The following is a 20,209-nucleotide window of genomic DNA, read 5'->3' on the forward strand; positions in this document are numbered from 1 at the left end:
GTTGGAGCTGAGAGCGAGGAGCTGGAGTGCTTTGCAAGGGGCTGGTTGGCAGCTCGGCACCTGCAGATCCAGCCCTCCTCCCGACCTGCACTTGCTCAAGTGTGGCTCTCAATGGATTGTAAAACCCAGCGTGATTCACAGCTCTCTGCCCTCCGGCCCTCGCTGAGCATGAGAGAGAAAATCATCCTTTGGTTTGTCATCCTCCTTCCTAACGGGGAGCTGCTGCTGTCCGGCTCTTCTCCCCCCCGTATAACACCTCGCAGTTACCCGTGTTGTAATTTAAATTTCACTCTCATTTTTGATTTTTCTTGTTTTGGGTAATTAAAACGTTTCAATGCAACCCCCAAATGTGGGGAGGAAGGCAGGGAGGTGCAGCTCCGTGCGTGCGTGTGGCTCACAGACAGTGAAATTGCACCCTAGAGTTATAAAGCAATTGTCTAGCTCAGCAGCAGAATGAGCATGAAATGGTGCAGAAAGCAACTAAATAAAATTGGGTAAGGCAGATGCATGAAAATAATGACATCTCTATAGTGGAGTCAGGCACGCTCGCTCCCGTTCTCGTGAGAACAGATAAACTTTCAGAGCAGCCTTAGCATTTATTTTCCCAGGATCTCTTCTGGAGTGGGAGCGCAGTGGTGTGGCTGAGCTCCATGCCCTCTCTTTGGCTTTGGGGCCATGCTGAGCCCCTCTTCCCCTCCTCTCCGCTCCCCAACCCCCTCTGCTTTCCCTGCTTGTTTCCCATGTGGGTTTTTCTGCTCAGCCAAGCACCCAAGCGATAACCTTTGCAACTTCATTTCCCTGCTGTGCAGCGCGAGGCTCGGGGATGCTGTGAGCGGGTGGCTGTGCAGGAGACCAGCCTGGTGCGGTGGCAATGACACCGAGCTGCAATCCTGGCTCACCCTGCAGCTCTCCTTCTGCTTCTCAGCCTGAAGCATGGCACTGTGCTCCTGCCCCATCCCTTGCCCTGCTCCCAGGCGCTGTCTCTCGGTGCTCGGATGCTGCCCGGAGCCTTTAACCTCAGCAAAGGCACGTTCTTCTCTGTCAGCTCGGGGAAGCTGATATGCTTCCTGACATTGTCTGACGTTTTGCACCCGGATTCCTCCCAGGCTGGAAACAAGCTGCTAATCCCCCCACGTAGGGGACATGGAGGTGGCACGCAGGCTGCCTCCCCGCTTGGTTGCAAGGCTGTTCCATCCAAATTTAAATCCATCTTTTGCTTTTTGGGGTTGGGCTGTAGGTGTCCTGTAGGGCTGTGTCCCCACAGTCCCTGCTTTGGGACACAGGGATGTGTGCACGCTGCCATCTGTCCTCAGAAGGTTTCCCTGCAGATGTTGCTGAGGTGGGCGCTGAGGTGTCACTGTGTTTTTTGCTGGTGGAGAGGAGGGGAAATGGAATTGCACGCATGCAAAAAAATCAGTGTGAAGGCATAAATCAGGGCTCGAGTGAAAGGTTAAAGAAATCCAGAGGAAACGGAGCGATGAGCGCAATAGAAAGGAGTTTCCTGTACCTACATGGGCCACCCAGGCTCCCTTCCTGTTAGGGTAAACCTGTCAGAAGCTGAAATTTTCTGCACACCTAAGCAAGTTTGTGGGCATGCTGTGCTGCACGGGGCAGCGTTAATGCTTTGCACCATGAGTGTGCCTGTCCTGAGCCTCTGTGGGGCTGTTTGGGGGATGCTGCTGTGCAAGTGGGGCGTGATGCAGTTATCTGGGCTGGAAGTTGTCCTACGCAAGGCAGCCCTAAATCCCTTCTCCTAGCAAAGGGAAGGCTTGTGTCTGCCTGTCTGTCCTGCACACCCAGAGTTGTGCAGTGTTGGCTGTGGATGGGGGAAGAATTCATGCTGCAGGGACGGATACCTGCGGGCCCCCATTGAAGCACTTAGGGAGGCTAAGCTGTGATCCCTGCTCAAGATAGGCTGGCCCTGGGGCAGCTGATACCCATTGTTTGCAAATGTCAGAGGCTTTATCTAAACAGCTCCCACCCGGCTCAGAACATCCCAAGTGCACCGAGGGGCTGCTGCACCCCACGTTGCTCCCTCCCAGCGGGGTTCTCTGCTGCTTATAGGGTTGGGAGACATGGATTTAATTCATTGGGGTTTTGAGGTCAGACCTGGCCCTGTTTTGGTTACTGGGGCAGCGCATCCCGCTCTGCTTCAGCCTCTGCTCAGGGCAAACCAGCAGTTCCCATCCAGAGCTCTTCGGGCCCCACCTGCAGGGCAGGTTTAACCTGTGGGAACGGGAGGCTGTGGGTCACTGTAGGGTTGCTGAGCCCGGGTGCTTGGTTTGCTCACGGCTGCTGCTTTTCCTCCTGGGCTGGTTGTCTGGGTGCTGCACCATGAGAGCAGAGGCAACACCACGTCTGGGTTCTGCAGCAGAGCTTTGAGGCCTCCGGGTGTGAGCAGGAGTTGTTGCAGGGCAAGGGTTTCTCATGGGGAGCAGCACTGTGACCCACACACCTCCCCACTTCCCATGAGCCCAGGCACTGTGGGGCTGATCTGTGTACCCATCAGGTCTCCTGCTTGAACCCATTGGCCCCAGGTCTCTTTTTGTCACCCACTGTATTTGTCACCTGCTCAGTCGGATGAATGGATGATGCTCTTGTCCCCACTGCTCTGCTGTAAGGGGTTGGGAGCAGAGGCTGCATGGAAAGCACCTGGAGAGCAGGCTCTGATGTAGGCTTAGGAAGTCTTTTGATTCCCTGGGTGGGACTAAAGGCTTTACATGGGATGGGAAACTTCAGCTGGTGGGGGGGACAGTACAAATTAATCGGGTAGAAGTGACTCTACCAAAAAAAGGAAGCGTTGGCCTGTCTGGTAGTTATCAGTGTAGAAAGGACAAGCACACGAGGACTTCCATGCAAATGATTAAACCCACAGCCTTGCTCCAAAACCTGGCGGAGGGAGCCCTGAACTGTGGGGCTGGGGGCTGCAGGTGCCCCCCCAGCTGCTGTGCAGTCAGCATTTGTCATTGACCCCATTGGGTGGGCTGAGTTTCCCACCAGGGAGCTGTGGGCTGGGACTGACGTGCAGTGATTTGCTGACTTTATTATGAAGGCATTAGGATGGCTGGGGTGGGGAGCAGGAGTTCGTGTGTTCTAGACTTTCAGTTCTATGTTTTGCTGTGAAAAGGTGAAATCCTGCATGTGCTTTGGAGGAGAGTTAGGAGAAAGGCTTTCACTCGCACTCCCGGCCCCGTCGGTAGCTGCAGAAGAGGAATGTTATAAGGAGCTATTCATCATTGCAATTACTTTATTAAGAGTACACAGTGTGCTTGGGAGCTGGAAGAGATGGAGCTTTGGGATGTTTTCAGCATTATAAATACCGGTTGATTACATCACCCAGCTTTTAAAAAAGGGTATGTGCAACCCTGGTGGCAGAGAGGCTGCAGCACCGGAGCCGTGCTGTCACTGGGGCTCCGGTAGGGGTCCAACACCCCATAACCACAGCACTGCCACTGCTCTGCAGCAGCACTGTATGACCTCGCTCTGCCTTAAAACCCCACGCTGCTCTGAGCCCCGGTTTGCAGTTTTCCTGCCCTGTGTTTTTGCAAGGGACACCCACCTTGGCAGCACCCATCCTGCAGCTGCCCCGTGGCACTGCTGTGTTATCGTGGCTGTGTGCTGGGGCTAAAGTCCGCAATGAGAAAATGCCCGGTGGACTTTTAACCAGAGAGCACAGCTGGGAAAACTTTTAACTGTTTCGTGGCAATCTCTGCTGGGAAGCAAACAGAGGAACGGGGCTGGGTGCAGGCAGGGGAGGGATGCTCGTGTGTCCCTGTGTGGTCCCACATCTTGCTTTCTGCTGGCTGTGCTGTCAGCCCCTCGGCTCTCAGCCTGGCTGTGCCATGTGGGTTGGGCCTCCATAGTCTGGTTGTGGCACGAGGAGGCTGCAGCTGTAGCACTGGGCTGTTCTCCATCATTTCGCCCTGCTGCAGGGCTGGGAGCTGCCCTTGGCTCTCCTGCTGCATGCTCTGAAAAGGTTCACCCCGTGCAGTGGGCAGGAGGTGGGCATGGCTGTGCTGCATCCATATCAATGGGAATCAGCATCTAAAGCTTAAAAGGAGACCTGCTGCTGCTTTTTCTCTCTCCCATTGTGTGGAGGGGGGTTATTCCAGCATCCTGACCCTGAATCTTTTTGCCCTTTTTTTTTGCCTTTGTTTTTTGATCCCCCAACGTGGATTTGCAGGGTGCACAGAGCACAGCTCCCACGAGAGCTGTAGGGCACTGCTGCCATTTCCAGGCCCCTTTCTCCCCACTCTGGGTGAGGCTGGGCAGGATTTTCCTGCAGCCTCAGTGCTCTTTGCAGAAAGGCTCCATTCAGCTCCGAGGGCACGGGGCCAGCACGGGAGGGATGCTGATGCTCGGAGCTCAGCACTGGGCTGGCATGGGTGGATTTGGGGAGGCACAGCTTCGTATGGGAGCCCAGTAGCTTCCCCTGGCTGTGCCGTCAATGGAAGCGATTCCAGGGTGAGACATTCCAAACGTGAAAGCCTTTATTGCTGGGTAGAGCTAGGTTTGTTTTGTTTATCATCCATTTACTTGGCTTTGGAGGCATGCCCAGATTTCTCCAATTTGGTGTGCGTGGATGTGTGATTTATTAGGATTCAGGTTTTTTCTTTTTTGTCCTGCTTTAATTTCACTTCCTCAAGCTGACAGGCCGGGTGAAGAAACTTCTTTTGGATGATTTCCTCTATAGTTTTAAGGGGATGCCTAAAAATAAAGAGAAAAAGTTGAAGTGGGGCCGGCAGTCAGAATCCACACAGTTTGCTGCTGGTGTGATAGCAAGGAGAGCTCGGAGGCTCCAATGCAATGGGGTTCCATATTGGGGTGTGTATGGCCGTGGGCAGCCCTGTGTGTCTGCAGAGCCCATCGTGCTGCAGTCCCCGCTCTTAGGCACACTTGTAGCATGCGAGCAGCCCGTAAAAATAGCTGTGCATGTCTAAAGCTTTGCCAGCTCAAAGTGTCGGTTTCCTCTCTTTGGTTTGATCTGTTCCGCAGCAGTCAGGAAGAGGAGGGGGAGAGAAATCCAGCTAACACTGGAAAACAGAATTGCAGCCCGCAGGAAGCAGGGGGGGAGCAGGTAGGTGAGCATGGAGCACCTGCAGCCGCCCGGAGCTGCTGCTGTTCAGCCGATGTTCGTCGGGTGGGTTTCGCAATTGCTTTGGGCTTTCGAAATAAGGAGCTGGGATTTTGCTGGGTGTTCTCAGAGGCCGGCCCTGGGTGTGCTTGGCGACAGGGAAACCACAGCGGGGAGGGGTGGGGGGGACCCGGCGAGCTGTTCTCTGTCTGCCTGTCCGTCCATCCATCCGTCCTTCGCGCCTGTCAGCAGAGAGATTGAGATGAAGGCAAACTTCTTCCCCCCACCCCCTGCGAGAGAGGGAGGGAGGAGGAGGAGTGAGAGAAAAAGATTTCCCCCCGGGGATCAGCTGTGATAAAAAGCTTCTCCTTTGAAAAGCAACGAGAGAAAAGAAGTGTGTCTAATCCTGCAAGAGAAGAAAGGCGGAACATCCCTCCTCTGAGAGCTGTCCTGGGGATGGAGGGATCCCGTGGGGATACGGAGCTTGGGCTGATCCCTCTGCAGGATGCTTTTTTGGGATGGATGAGGATTGGCTCAGAGGAGCTGTGACTGGGGGGAGGCTGTGCCCCACTGCCCTCCTCGTGCTGTCATTGCAGCTCAGCAACGACATGTACAGATTTTCTTTCCCCTTCTACCCTCAGTTCTGGGGCTTGGGAAGAGGAAAGGGGAAATGCTGTGCGAGGATGGATGCTCATCCCTGCAGTGGGCCTGGAAGGCTTCCACCATAAGGCTGGAAGCGTTGACTCCAACGGGCTCCTCTTGAGCTACGGGCACCAGCGGTCCTGCACAGCCTCCTGCTTCTGTCCTGTTGCTGTGGTTGATGATTTATCCTGAGCTGCATCCGCCCTGTCTCATGACTGGGGTGAAAAAACTCCACGAGGGCAGCGCAGGGCTGCGAGCTCAGAGTTCCTTCTGTGCCCTGAGCTGCACCGTGCAGTGTGAGCAGCACTGCCTTTGGGGATGCTTTTGGAGACCAGAGAGGTTCACCTGGCTGCTGAGAATTTCCCGTGTCTCCTCGAGCTGAGTGACGATGACACTCAGACAGCTGAAGTCCATGCTGTGCTGCGGTTAAGGAGTTGGTTTCTGACTGAGGATTGGAGAGGCCAGCGGGGTTCTGCTGTTGGAGAATGGGAAGCACTGACTGGTGGGCAAGGATGGAGCGTCCCTGCGTGCCACGAGCCTTTCAGGAACTCTGCATTAGCACACATGGGGTGTCACCTCCTGCCCTGATCTGCCTGTCTGCTGCTCTTCTTGCAGGGGAAGGCAGTGCTGAGGTTTGGTGTCCATGCTGGGCTGGGGCAGCCTGCAGCACTCAGGGTGTTGGCAAACCCCCCTCCCCCCCGCCTTTGTTTGTATACAGAAGGAGCGAGTGACTCACAAACCCTCCCGTGGAAAGGGGATCAGGAAATTAGCTCAGGCTCTTGTGAAAGACCGAAGCCAACTCGAGACCTATAATTAAAGCGGGTGTCAAAGAATGAAGTGCAAATTCCTCCGTGGGCATATCACTGGGAGGGAGGGCAGTGCTGGCCCGGCGGCAGCTCCTGGGGGGGCACAGGGCTGTGTGGGACCTGGCTGGGGCTGTTTGCCTGTCTGTGTGCCCCAATCTGGGCTGCTCTGTCTCTCTGGGGAGAGCAAACCTATACAGGAGGTAATGCCAACGGTGTCCCATCTCGTTACCATCCATAAAGGATCCGGTTGCAGGACAGTGCTTGGAACAGGTTTGCTCCATCCTCTTGCCCGCACTATTACCATCATTACATTTATTACTGGCTCCTGCTGCTGCTGCTTTTCCTCTGTTTTGGGATGAGACCAGGGCTGGGACATCCTTTTGGAGAAGTTGGCGTGGAGCAGGGAGCTGTGACATGTGAGCTGCCGAAAATCAGGGTTTCTGCTGGAACCCAGACTGAAGACCACGCAACAAACAGAGCCTTGCAGCAGAGCCGTGCAATGAACAGAGCTGTGCTCCTCCAGGAGCTATTCTGAGCAGCAGCTGGGGGTAGGTTTTCCCCTCTGCAGCCCAAGCACACCTCTGCAGGACGGGCTCCTGCTTTGCGAGGGGAAGCTGAGGCACAGAGTTGCTGCTGTTGGTTTGTATAGCGCTCGCAGTGGCACCAGGCTGTTGCACTGCCCCTGCTTTTCCCTACCTGCAGCCCCTGGCTTTGTGACAGGGACACGAAGCGCGGTGCCCCTGCTCGGACCCCCAGCAAATGTCAAATCTGCTGAGCAGACGGAAAAAAAAACCCAAAACCCAGCCCCACTGCACAAGGAAGAAATGCTGGTGTGTCCTGGGCGGATTAGCAGAGACTCCTCGGCGGATTCCTCCGAAGGGAGGTGCTGGAAGCCGGCCACCAGCCGGGCCTGCTGCATTTTTCCTGGATTCTCTTACCATTTGGGGACTGAACTTTTGTCTGAAAAATATGTATTTTTAACTCGGCGGTGTCTGAAGCTCGTCTCGGCTTTGGGCTCTGCTTGCCTTTGTGCTGTCCGAGATGGAGGCAGGGCTGAATGCTGCTACCCGCCCAGGCTGGGAGGTGGGGATAGGAAGCTTTTCCCTAACCCACAAACCGTGTTGGCTACAGCTGCCTTGGGAACCAACATGTGAGATGTATCCATCCCCAGGTGCTTGCCTGCATCCCAGCTGCTGCAGGGCACCTGTGTGCCACCCAGCTCAGCATCTGGAGCTGCACTTTGGCTGCGGTGAGCTCTGCAGGCTGTGTTTCCATAGGGTTGCCATGCTCTGCGGTGCTGTTAACTCGCTTCCCCCCACGAGGACAGCGCCTGCCCGAAGCAGCAGGACCATCCGGGCTGTGTTTTCCTAATGAAAACAAATAAAACAAACCCATCCGCGGCGCTGTTTACAATAGGAGCTTGGGAAGAGTCAAGCTGAATATTGCTTCCTCACTGAGTTTTTTCGCACACGAGTTTGTTGCTGTTGGCCAGCTCTGCGTGCTGGGCTGCTGCCGGCCCCCCGGGGTGCTCGGATGGGGACACACGTGGCTCTGTCCCTGGGAAGGTGCCCCAGGAGCGTGGTGGTTTGCTAAGCAAGGAGGGTCTCAGCGTGGGGATGTCTTTGGGGTGAAATAATGTTTTCTGCGGAGGGATGCAGGGTGGGTTGGCCAACACCTGCGCTGCTCGCATCCATCCCAGGGGGCTGCGCTGTGCTCCAGGTGCATCGCTGCTGTGGTTTGGGATGGGAGCTGCTCTGCTCCCGCTGCCCTGGGGTTGGAGAGGGATACAGGCTATGGGAGGGAGGTGGGCAGGGAGCTGTGCGTGGCGGTGCCGTGCAGGGATGGCTTCCAGCTGTGCACGGAGGCTGAAGTCTAGCTAATGAGTCAATGGCAATTAATTAACTCCAGGGCACTTAACAAATATTAACTAATTGTTTTGCTCTAAGCGAGGTCCGTCTGATTACCCCACCGGTTAGGTTGAGCGTGGAGGAGCAAATTGCACATGCAGCTTTGCACCCTGAGCATCTCTCTGCTCCCCTGTGAAGGTTTGCAAGGGGAGAGCTTGCAGTGCTGGTGGTGATGGCCTGGGTTGTGGCCATGCTCTGAGCCATGTCAGCAGAATGCCACGTTGCCGTGGGTGGCAGCAGTGGTCGTGCGGGTACGTTTATTTTTAAATGGAACAGTTTGGCCCTCAGGTGGTTTCCAGTTTGTTTGTTTATTTACTTCGTTTGGATGGCAGGAGAAGTTTTGCAGGAAGGTTGCAAATGGTGGCTTATGGTTGGGAAGGGATTAAATCTGGGGCCCTGTTGTGTGAGCAGGGCTAATTTTAGGCCTCTGATCTTAAAATAGATGAAACGGGGGGGGAAAAAAAAAAAAAAGGGCTTTTCCTCTAGGCCAAGGGAGGGATGCCCCAAGGAAGGGACGCAGCCAAAGTCAACAGAGTGGGCTGCAGGTGGCTGGGGGAGCTCACCCCACTGTGGTGCTGGGAGCACTGGGCAGCATGGCTTCGTGCTCTGTTTCAGTGTCCCCATCCCCAGCTGGGGGGGCTCTGCAGAGCTTGGGAAGCATTTGGTGGGGAGTTAAATCCTCCTGCAAGCACATATTCCAGCTATATTAAAATGCTTGGGATTTTCAAGTGAATGCAAAGCGCACCGAGCAGTGCCAAGAAAAATTCAGCAGCCTCCAAAAACAGCTTTCCTGGAGGGTTGTTGGTTCCCACTGCCAGGAGGAGGGGGAGCTCGCTGGGTGCAGGTGATGCAGCCCTCTGGTGCTCCATCCTGGGTGGCATCGCCAGGGTCCCCACTCCGCTGGGATGATGCTGAGCACGGGCTGACTTGCGAGCAGGGCGTCTTGACAGCATCCTGCAGGCTTGTCAGCACTTGGTAATCTCCTTTCTCCCCGCTCCCTAGGAAACTTCTTGCAAAGGTGTTGACAAATTCAGAGGATATTGCAGCTGAGGTTCTGCTGAGCCGCGGGGCTGCGTGCCCGTACCCTCACCTGGCTCCTGGGCTGCAACCCAGTGACCAGAGCGGAATAATTCCGGCCATTCTCCTCATAGCAAAGCTGGAGGGTGCTGCGAGCCGCTTTGCAAACCGACAGGCAGCAAAAATGCGAGGCATGCGTTCCGGCAGAGCGTCGCTCTCCGGGTGTTTTTGCAAGGGAGAAATCTGTGCGATTCCATTTTCTTCTGGTTAAAAGCTCTCCTTTACCTCCCTCCCTCCTCAGTTTCCACGGGTTTGCAACCAGCAGCTCATCTGGAGGTGGCTGGCTGTGCTGGGAGATGCTTTTCCGTGCGCTTCCCATAGCTTTGCTGTGCACCTGGGAGGGGAGGGAGAGGTGGGCTGCTGCCGTATCATGTGATGGTATGAAATCACAGCCACTTTGCATCCAATGAAGGCTCCCGAGCGCTGTTAGGCGTGGGGGGGGGGGGGGTGGCGGGGGGATCTTACCCTTCACACACGCACACACACACACACAACACACACACTGCTGTCACCCCAGCGCTGTGCCCGCAGAGGGGGAATTCCATCCTGCAGCCGGAATTTGGGTCAAAGGTGTTTTCAGTACACGGCGGAGGGATCTGATTGGGGCCCTTCTTGGTGTGTGTTTGTTTTCTTTTGCTGGGACTCGTGTGGGTGGGGGCTGGGAGGACGGCCTGGTGGGGAGGGGGGGGGGGTCTGGTGCTGGGATTTCCCAGGGCAGGGCTGGGATTTTGGATGGAGGTATGGGGTGATGCTGGGAAAGAAGGGGTTGGCGCGCGGTGGATTCTCCCCGTAAAGAGCCCAGAAAAGGAGTTTGTATGAGGTTTTCAGCCTCTTGAAAACTGTTTGTTTTCATCCCCGCCATTAACGTGAGGTCTAAAATAAGAACTGCAATTTGCAGACACTTGTGCTATTAGCAATAGGCAGGAGTTAACCATTCAAGCTTAAATTAATTGTGCTGTGTGGGTTTTTTTGGCCTCCTCTCCCCACCCCCCCACACCCCCCCTCTTATTGATGCATAATGTATGATGAGAAAAAGTGAAAAAATAATTAAAGTCTGAAGAGCGCTGCATGGATTCATTCATTATGAAATCTGGGTCAGCAGTCGGAGAAGGAAAACGAGGAAGGCGGGGTGGGGGGGGTTGTGGTGGAGTGGAAAAACGGGACTTCAGAAAGGCTGTGGGCATGGGGGGGGGGGGTTGCAAAAGGCCGTTTGGAGGCAGCCTGGGAAATGCAGGCTGTGTGGTGCTGCTCCTGGAAGGGATTCCCTCGCTGGGAATCACTCCTTGGGGATGGGCTGGGGGAGCACTGATGGCTTGCTGCTTGGGTTTGAGCAGCCGTGTGCTTCCTGAAGCATTGCTTGCTGGTGGGCAGTGCTGAATCAGGCTGGGGTGTTTGCCCGTGTTGAACCTGGGGCATGAGAGGGCTGCTTGGTTTGCCCAGAAGGGTGATGGGGTGCTGCCCTGGGGTGTGAGCCAGCATCCATGGCAGAGCTGTGCCGGGGTTGGGCACAGATGTTTGTCTTCCACTCCAAATTCTTGCTATTATTTTAATAAGGCTCAGTAAACCCTGCTTTTGTGCAGCAGCATTGGAGTCTGGAGAGCTGTGGTGATGGGTTTGCCATAGGGATGAGGGTGGGTGTGTGGGTTCTGCAGCCCTGGGCACCACGCGGGGTTTTGGTCCTGGTTTGGGATGCAGCTAATTGGGTTGCAGAGAGCGTGGTTGGAACTTGGAGTCTCGTTCCCCTTTGGCAGGAAGCACGGATGCTTCAAACAGTGCTTTTGTACTGATTTAGAAGAAAAATGTAGGACTTCAGGGTTTTAATCAGAAAATGGAAATTCTCCTCCTTCCTCTTGCTCCGTTCACAGGAAATGCAGTCGGAATTGATTGGACTTAGCAAACAATCAGTGTTCATCCTTGAGAAATGTTTTCATCGTAAGAGCATTCATCCTTGAGAAACAATCTTCTGACTGAATCAGATGAAGTGCTCTCCATGCAGGGACTCTCCATCCCCATACCAGGAGAATGAAGGTGGGAGCTCTGGGGCTTTCTGTTCCAGCAAATCTTAATTCCAGTGGTTAGAGGAGACCCTTCCTCTTGTTTAACCCCACTAAATATCCATGGGGACGTGCACAGCAAATATGGAGAAGCCCTGTAATATCTCCTCGTCTGCAAGCACGCACCCATTCTTTTATCTTTCTCAGGAGGTCCATTTCCTGCTGATGCACAGATCTGCTTGCATCGTGTGGAGCCCATAAATCAATTGATGCTGAGTTGTGATGCTCCTGTTGTAGCAGTGAGGCTGCTGCAGTGTTGTGATTTGGTTTTGGGGCTGGATGCCATCCATTGGTGATGGGTTGGGGGTGATATCGATGTGCCAGTGATGGGGATGATGATGCTCCAGCTTTGGGGAATGGTGGTTTCTATTCCACTGCTTTCGTGCCAATCTATTTCCATGCTTTAAATAGGAGTAGAAATGGTTAAACCGGAGGGTCGGGATGTTTTCCCACACCCTGAATGGTGGGGGAACACAGAACGCGTATTGAATCGGAGGGAAGTAATAACGCTTCTAATTTTCCTGTGTGATTTAATAAAAATGTAAATTGACTTCGGGTGGATGACTCACTATGGAGGGTGGTGTCGATCAAGATTAATTGGCGGCTGCATGAAACCAGTTAGGCTTTGTTCCTTCCCCTCAGAGGCAACTGGAATTCCTCCGCCGTAATAACGATGCGATGTCCCAGATGGGGGCTGCACAGTGCTGGGGGTCGCAGCCCCAAAGCTGTAGAGTGAGGGGGTCCCGGCGCCATGGGGAGGCAGCCCCATTGGGTTGGGTCTTGCTGGTGGCGCAGTGTGGGATGTGGCCCCACAGCACAGGGATGTCATCGTCCCGCTGTCACCGAGTGTGCCAGGACACTGCACTCTGACCCGAGTTCAGCTCTGGACACTAATGGATTACAAATAACAGTAATAAATTACAGGAGATGGGATAATCTACCTACTGTAATGTTGTATTACCGTGACTGTTAGTTATATATTAATGTATAATTGTATTACATGAGCTACATATGCATAAAGTTCATGCTTCGGGGCCTCAGCCAGCCTTTAACTCTCTGTGGTTCACAAAGAAATGTGGGTCAGGGCTGATTTTCCAAGGCATCCTCTGCCTGGGTGTCTCATTTGGCAAAGGCTGGTGCAGGAAAGGGGGGTGCCCGTGGTCCCCCAGTTACCTGTGTGCCCATTTTGCTTTGGTTTGCACCTGAATGCGCATGGTGCCGGATGGCTCCCGGCTGGTGCTTGGCGTGACCAAGACCCAGTTCTGTCGAAAGTAATGAAAGGAGAGTCCTTTCCTTCAGTTATTTTTAATGCACTGAACACTGTGGTGGTTCCTGCTTCAGCTCTTGTAAATGGGAGCGAGCTGCTGTTGGGTCACAGAGCTGCCCTGTGTCCCCTGCTCCCCACCGTGGCTTGGGGTGCAGAGGGGCTGTGAGCTGCAGGGTGGGTGGGGTGGGGAGACCCCATCCCTTCCCTTGGCATTTCTGCTCCCGCATGGGATGGCATCGGAGCACCCAGCCACTGCTGCACCCCATTGCAGTGTCAGTGTGCCCAGGGTCTCGGTTGGAGCAGTGGTTTTAGCACAGGAGTAGGATGTGCACACTGCAAGGAGGGTGCAGTTCTCGTCCTAGTATGAAATGAGGATGGAAACCCCATTGCTTGGCTCAACCCCCCCCTTTGCTGCTTTTTTTTTGTTCTGTGGATGTTCACTTGCTTTTCCCTCATCCCATCCCCAGCAGTGCTGGCTGCCTGTGGGATGGAGAATGCAGCTCTAGAGGAAGGGGAGAGGGGGATTTCTGCCCTTCTGCCCATGCTGGAGCACCCACCCCCACCATCCTGCCTCTCTGCTGCAATCCCTGTCCTCCCGCAGGCGCGAGAAGCAGGGGCAGGAAGCGCAGCCTGCTGCCAGATGGCTCCAAACGTAGCATCTGTAATACTTGATCAGAAGAAATTACGGCCGAGTCGCTCTCCCTGATTAAACAGCCTGGCCAGATCTCCTGCCAGCCAGCTGGGCGGCCTCACCCTCCCTGCTCCAGTGGGGAGGTGACAGAGCTGGGGACACGGGATGAAGGGTGGTGGTGGGATGGAGGTGGGGTCGGACCGGCACCCCGCAGTGGGGTATCCTTATCCTCTGGGCACACTGTCACCTCTGTGATGCCCCACGGCGCAGTGGGCATCCCCTGCTGGCACCCCAACATCCCAGCTCTGCTCCACGTGGGATGCTGTGAAAGAGGAGCGTGTAGGAAGTTCGGTGAGCAGGGAAACAGTGCAGGTCTCGGGCTGCCTCTGAGCTCTGAAAGGTCACTGAAAAGCTCGCAAGCAGCCTTGGAGCAACCTGTCCTCTGGCTCACCCTGCTCTTGTGCTTGTACCGAGCTCCGTGGCCAAAGCGCAGCACTGCTGCTTTCAATGGACTTGGCGTAGGGACGGCTGTTAGATGAGTTCACTCTGTCTGGCTCCATCTATGCTGGTGAAATGCAGGCGTGGATTAATGCCACTCATTTCCACTAATACCAGTAGAAAATCTCTGGCACTGGGCACGTGGCTCGCAGGGAGCACATCCGGGTTTGCTGCAGCAGTGCTGGGCTGGAATTTTTTTCTGAATGGAAAACAGGAGATATCTATACTGTTAAATGCATAGGATTGGCTGTAGGCTGGAAGAAAGAACCCTGAATAGCATGGAAGAGGTTGGGAGGGGGTGTCCAGGCATGGCTTTGAAGAGGATGCTCTAAGGAATGCTGGAGCAATGCTGTAGCAGAAATGCTAATTCAGGGCTTGAAGCAGTGATTGAGCACCTGGTGGGAAGGCAGGGCCAACCCAGGGCAGCTCAGGTGCATTCAGTGCACTGAGTGACCAGAAGGGCTGCAGCCAGGATCCACCCCTGCCCAGACCTCATTTAAGGGCTGGCAGTGGAAGTGAGGGATTTCTCCCTGGAGATCCCTGCCTACCTGAGGCCTTCCGAAGGTAAGCAAAATTTGTTCTTTTATTTTTGCATCTGTGGCTGTACTGGGGCTTGTTCTTATTTGCTGCAACCTAAGATTGTGCCACCTTGCTATTGTTGCTGTACTTTCCATCACGTTGTTGCATTATAAATGCCATGTCCCAGTGTGCAGCCCACTGAGCCCTGCTGCACCAGACTTATGCCCTTGGTGATGAAGAGGCAGCTGTCTGAAGCAAGCTCCCGTTCAGCACATTTTGCACACGCAGGCAGCTGGAAGGTGCTGTGCCTGCTTGGCACCAATGCAGAACAGTGATTTGAGCAGATTGGTGCAGGGCAATGGTGTGAGAGGGTCTGGCTTAAGAGGGTCTGAGAAGCGGTGTGGTGAGGAAAGTGAAGTGTAGGGCGTTTCTCTGTAGGGTGAGAAGCAGCTGCTGTAGGATGAGCCCAGGCCCAGCATCCTCCTGTGGGGCTGGGTTTGGTTCTGTGCAGCTGCCCTGCTCCTGTGATCACCTGGGAGCCTGCAGCTCAGGAGGAATGTGCTGGGGGGGAACCATACACCCTGAGAAACGTTATCCCTTTCCTCACCCCTAAATGTTTCATGAGCAGATTAAAAATTGAAGCCCAAATGAGCCCTGCCATCAGAAGCAAGCAGCACGGTTTCAAGTTCTGTTTAAGTATTTTTCTTGATAATGTCGCTGTGTCAATTAGAAAATGACATTGCTATTTAAAATGCTGTTCCGTAGCCCTCTTTAATTAAGGCAGCGATATAATACCAATCTGCTCTCATTAATGAATTTTTAACAATCAAAAATGAGGGCTGAATGGCGCACAGTTGGCTTCACGGTGTGGGCATTTCTGGAGATGCTGGGAGGGAGGGGAGGGGATGGATGTCACCCTGGAGGAACACATTGGCTGCTGCAAGGGGAAAAGCAGGCTTCAGCCCTCTGCAGCAGTGTTGGGGGGGTCAGCAACTCATGCAACCCAATAACTGGCAAGGTGCTGTGCTCTGTCCTTGAAGGGTTTGTTCTTTGCTGTTTGGCCAGGGCAGATGGAAGGATGCTCCCTCACCTGGCTTGTGCTGATGGCCTCTCACTTGGACAGCTATTCGTGGCTCTGTCCTTTCCCCAGATGCTTTGAGGATGGCACAGGGGTGTCCCCGTGGCCCATGCTGGTGTCGGGTGGCTGTGGGCTGATGGCAGCCCTGCGGTGTGGCCGCAGCTGCTTTAATGGGTTGAGGTTTCCTGGCTGAGTTCGTGTTGCCATAGGGAAGAGAAGGGAAGCCTGGAAACCATCTTGTGGGTGATGGGGGGGAAGTGTTGGGGGAGGGGAGGGGGAGCAGAGGGAGAAGGGGAGCAGCACTGTGCTGTGTGGGTCCTCACTTTGGGTCAGAGAGGCAGGGGGTCCCCAGGTCCCCCCTAACAGCTCCTCTTTGCAGGGCTGGGATGGGGAAGAGTGTATTCCTAGCAAAGAAGCCAAACATCATATATCCTCATTTTCAGTTTCACATGGAGGAGAGAAAAGTGAAGGCGGCTCTGAGCTTTTGCCCAGGAAGAGCCAGAGATGTGCTTACATCCTCCTGCAGATAATCTGGGAGCTGAGTCATCTGCATTTTTGCTGCTCCTGAGATAGGGTCAGGAATAAATGTCCCCAGCATATCAGATACACGGTTTTTTGCATGTTGACAATGGGCTGCATTAAGAAAAACATCCCAGCTGACCTCTCACACAGACATCCTTGAAGTCTGGGCTCTTGTTGCTCATCTCCACTTCAGACGCCTCCTGGGGACGTGCCTGGCTGGGGTGGGTGTGCAGACAGACAGACGGACTGGTTCGAGTGGTGCATTCCTCCTTGCCCATAGCGTGCCCTGCAGTGAGGGCAGCTGTTGAAGCTGGGGCTGTGCGTGTTCAGACCGTGGGATAATTAATTGCAGAGGGGCAGGGGGTGCAGCAGATAGCTGCATTTTTGGAGCTGGGTAGCTACGAGGTGGCCTCATTTGCATCTGGAGTTGCTGGGATGGCACGAGGGTGCAGAGGATGGATGGGAGTACTGACCTGCGCATCCTCAGCCCCCGTGGCTGCTGGCAGCTCAGGTGTTGGCTCCTTGGGCACAGGGAGGTGGCCCGCAGCAGTGTCACACAACTGCCCTGCAGCTCTCTGTGTCACTGCTGCCATGGTGAGGGGCAGCTGTGGTCACCCTGCGGCCGCAGCCGTCGGAGCAGGTTAAGGTGAGTGATGCACAGAACAGGTGGGGGTGTTGGGGCTGCTGAGCCCTGCCCTGCAGTGCCCATCCCTGAGCACCTACAGCTTAACCCATGGTGTGCCAGGCAGCCCCGTGCAGCGCTCTGAGTGCCAACCAGGGCTGTGCTGATTGCTGGAAAAAAAAAAAACAACGGAGGCCTGGCTGCGCTCCGAAACAGCACGAGGGAACAGATTTCCCCAAGGAATGCCTTTTGTCATCAGCCTGCTGTCACATGTTAGCTGTGGGGCAGTTCTGTCGCTGCTCCTGGTGTGTGAGAAGGGGCTGAGTGCCCTGTGGTGCCCTCTGCGGTGAGCTCCACACCAGGGATGCGCTTGAAAAGGGAAAGTTTTTATTTTGTTTTGGTTTTCCCATGCTCGTTGCTCAGGGTGTTGTTGGGTTTGCACCAGGGCATGGGAACTTCCCAGTCCCAGGATGCAGCCGTGAGCCCCGCTGGTGTGCACGGATGGCTCAGCTGAGCAGGGAGAAATCCGTTCTCCTTCTCTGCATTTTTGCAACGGGAAAAACTTTCCAGGTTGGAAAGTCCCCATCTCCTCTCGCACAGTTACTGTCCTGCAGCTTTTAGCACTCAGGGATTGCAGAGAGACATTGACAGAGCATGCAGTCACCCATCCCTCTGGCATCTGCCTGTCCATGCACATCCAGGACTCTTTAGAAAGCCACAGCTGCTGCCAAAATGCGCTTTTTTTCCCCTAAAACTGCCTCCTCTTGGGTTCAGCCAGGGCTGCGTGTCCGTCATTGCAGCTGCCCGCAGCAACACTCCATCACCCAGCCTCACACCTGCTCCCTCCCAGCACACGAGTTTCATTAAGGTACTAATTAGGATGTCTCCACCACGTCCTCGGGGAGGGCGGCTGGGCGCTAACGAAGCTGCTGTCACAACAAACACAGCACACAGCACGGTGGCAGTGATGTATGGGGAGGCCTCGAGGCGTACCGCTTTGGTTTATGAAGGTGAGAGATGTTTCCTCCTGTTTCCCCATCCCGTGAGGTTTCCTCCCAGTCTGGATGCCATCGTGCTGTTTGTATCTGTAGTATTTTGGTGTATCTAGAGGTGGCCGCTTTGCACACAAGGGGTTGGTTTTAACTTAAGTGCTAATGGCACAGCATTTTTTTTCCTGCTTCCTTTCCTTCCAAAGCCCAGAGCTTTGGGTTTGTTTTAACCCCCCCAGCACCTCCATGCAGCCCCTGCTGGGATCCATCTCCCGGCAGTGCTGGCGCTGGGGTTGCTGTCAGTGATGCTATTTGTCTGCGCGGAGCTTTCTGTGGCTGAGCAGCGTGTTCCTGTGTTGTCACGAAACAGAAGATGGGATAATTAAATTGCCCTTTTCCCAGAAAAATGTTCCTGTCTGCGTGTGCCGGGGGCTGGCGGTGGCTCAGTGCCAAGGGCACATGGCTTGTGCTGCTGGGAGGTGTGAGAAGTGCCGGGTTGGGGATGGTGCTGGCAATTTGGGGCAATTTGAGATGGCAGTAGCAGTGCCATGGAGTGATCTCAAGGCACTTGTGGGTGATTTCCATCCCATAAGCAGCTCCAGGTGATGATAACGGAGTTATTCCTTATGTTAACCCCCCGATGCAGGGATGTAACCCCTCCATACAGACCCCCATGGCATCTTTGTGGAAGTCTGATGTGAAGCTGCTGTGCAGAACTGGGGTGTATTTATGCTGTTTGTCACCCTTCGTCATCTGCGTTCTCCTCCTCCTCCTCCTCCTCTCTCTGCAGAGACAGCTCCTCAGATCCATCAGCATTATTGCTTTGCCTTCAGCTATAACCCGCTCGTTGACTTCCCAGGGATGGCTGTCCCCAGCCTTTGTCACCTTTTCTCTCCCCCCTGCCCTTAAATATTAATACCACAAATCACAAGTGACAGCAGCTTGGCTGGAGCCCCACACTCACTCCATATCCTCTCCGGAGGGCAGTGATGGAGGAGGGCTGGGCTGTGCCTGGCCCTGTGCTTTTCCCTTGGGGCTGTATTTGGCTCTGGGGTCAGAGTGCAGAGGGTTAATGCCTGTGTAAGGTTGGGAGGCAGAGGATGAGAGACCAAGGCTGGGGCTGGCAGTGCTGGATGCTGGCTCCTTCCCTCTCCTACTCGTGCCACCGCTGCTGTGGTTTTCCTCTCCTCAATCCATTCCAGCCAGGACCCCCCTTGGCTTTTCTCCCTCCTTTTGGCACAATCCAAAGCCAAATTCTTTCTCTGTGTGGAAAGACTGGGTCTCTCCTTGGGGTGTGCAGTGTGCTGATGGACCCTCTGGGGAAGCTCTGCAACGAATGGGAGCTGCTCCTCCTGCACTTGGTAGACGGTGGGTTTGCTCAATGGTAGCAGCAGGCAGAAGGGAGGTGATGGGCAGCTCTCAGTGTGTGGGCACACGTGTGCCTGGTTTTTGGCCCCATGCCTGAGTTTCTACAGGAGTGAGAGAGGAATGGGAGCTGTGGGTTGCTGCCCACATCCCCACGCATCCTCCCAAATCGCAGTTCTGGGGGCTTCTTTGCTCCTCTCATCATATTAGGAGCTGATCGGGGGAATGAGTGGGGGATGTGGGTTCTTTGGGTACATGGGGCTGAGTGGAAGTGGAGGGGTTGTGTGGGCAGGGTTGGGTGGCAGCTCTGGGCTGTGTAATTCAGGGACTTCGGCTCACTAGCAGAGGTTAAAAGGGGAGTGGTGAGATCTGTTGGGAAAATCATTACTGCTAACCTCTGCCACTTGAGCTGCTCATTAAGCTCCCCTGCACTTCCACCTGCCTGCATACTGCAAACAGAGTGGGAGGAAATTGCTGTGGGGGGTGAGGCTGCTCCCCATGGCCCATCTCTGTGGAAACAGCAATGTGTGGGACTGCCTGGCACTGGAGCACCTCCAGTTGTGCCTCTACGAGAGCCCCTGAGCATCCCTTGGAGCTGAAGCTTGGTGCAACCTCCACGTAGCCCTGGAGCCATCCTGATGCCACGGCTGCCTGGGGAATGTGAGGAGCATTGTAAGGACGTGGGTGACAAAGCAGCAGTGCACCTGTGATTTGGAAACGTTTCTCACCAACTCACTGGAGCTGTGCACACCGGAGTCCCTCCAATGGATTACAAACAGGAATGGCCGTTGGGCACTATGTGGCCAATTCTGCAGATGGTTGGCACTCTGCTTGTGGTGTCCCTGGCTGATTAAGACCCTGTAGATGCTCCTTGAAACCCTCAGAGGTCCTTTTGGGGGTTCCACACATTGGTTCACTCCACAGCCTGTTGCAGACCCTGGAAGCTGCTCTCAGACTGCAGAAGTTGTTCTCCATCTGAGGGAAGAAAGTGTTGAAATACCACAGGAAATGCTGCTGGTCTGAGATACCTGCTCTGGCCAGAATGGGGGAAAAAACCCACCGATCTTGGATGGCAGTCAGGCTTCTGTGAGGATCGCTTCACCTCAAATTGCAGACAGAGTTTGAGCACCAAGCAGGCACAGCATGGCCGAGTGCTGG

At 54.6% G+C, this 20,209-nt stretch overlaps 1 protein-coding gene across 2 annotated transcripts in view; it reads left to right on the top strand.

Moving 5' to 3' along the window:
- Nucleotides 1–20,209, top strand: part of RXRA (retinoid X receptor alpha) — a 77,302-nt gene that overhangs the window by 5,775 nt on the left and 51,318 nt on the right. Inside the window, exon 2 of one of the 2 annotated variants that reach the window (XM_085239092.1) lies at nt 11,372–11,534. The exons of the other annotated variant lie outside the window; for it this stretch is intronic. Within the exon in view, the coding sequence (XP_085095218.1) occupies nt 11,483–11,534 (52 nt within the window). The 5' untranslated portion in view covers nt 11,372–11,482. The remainder of the gene's footprint in view (nt 1–11,371; nt 11,535–20,209) is intronic. 2 annotated transcript variants of the gene reach the window in all.

Source organism: Meleagris gallopavo, chromosome 19 (genome assembly GCF_905368555.1).
Source record: "Meleagris gallopavo chromosome 19, MGAL_WU_HG_1.1, whole genome shotgun sequence".
In the NCBI taxonomy this organism is placed as follows: domain Eukaryota; kingdom Metazoa; phylum Chordata; class Aves; order Galliformes; family Phasianidae; genus Meleagris; species Meleagris gallopavo.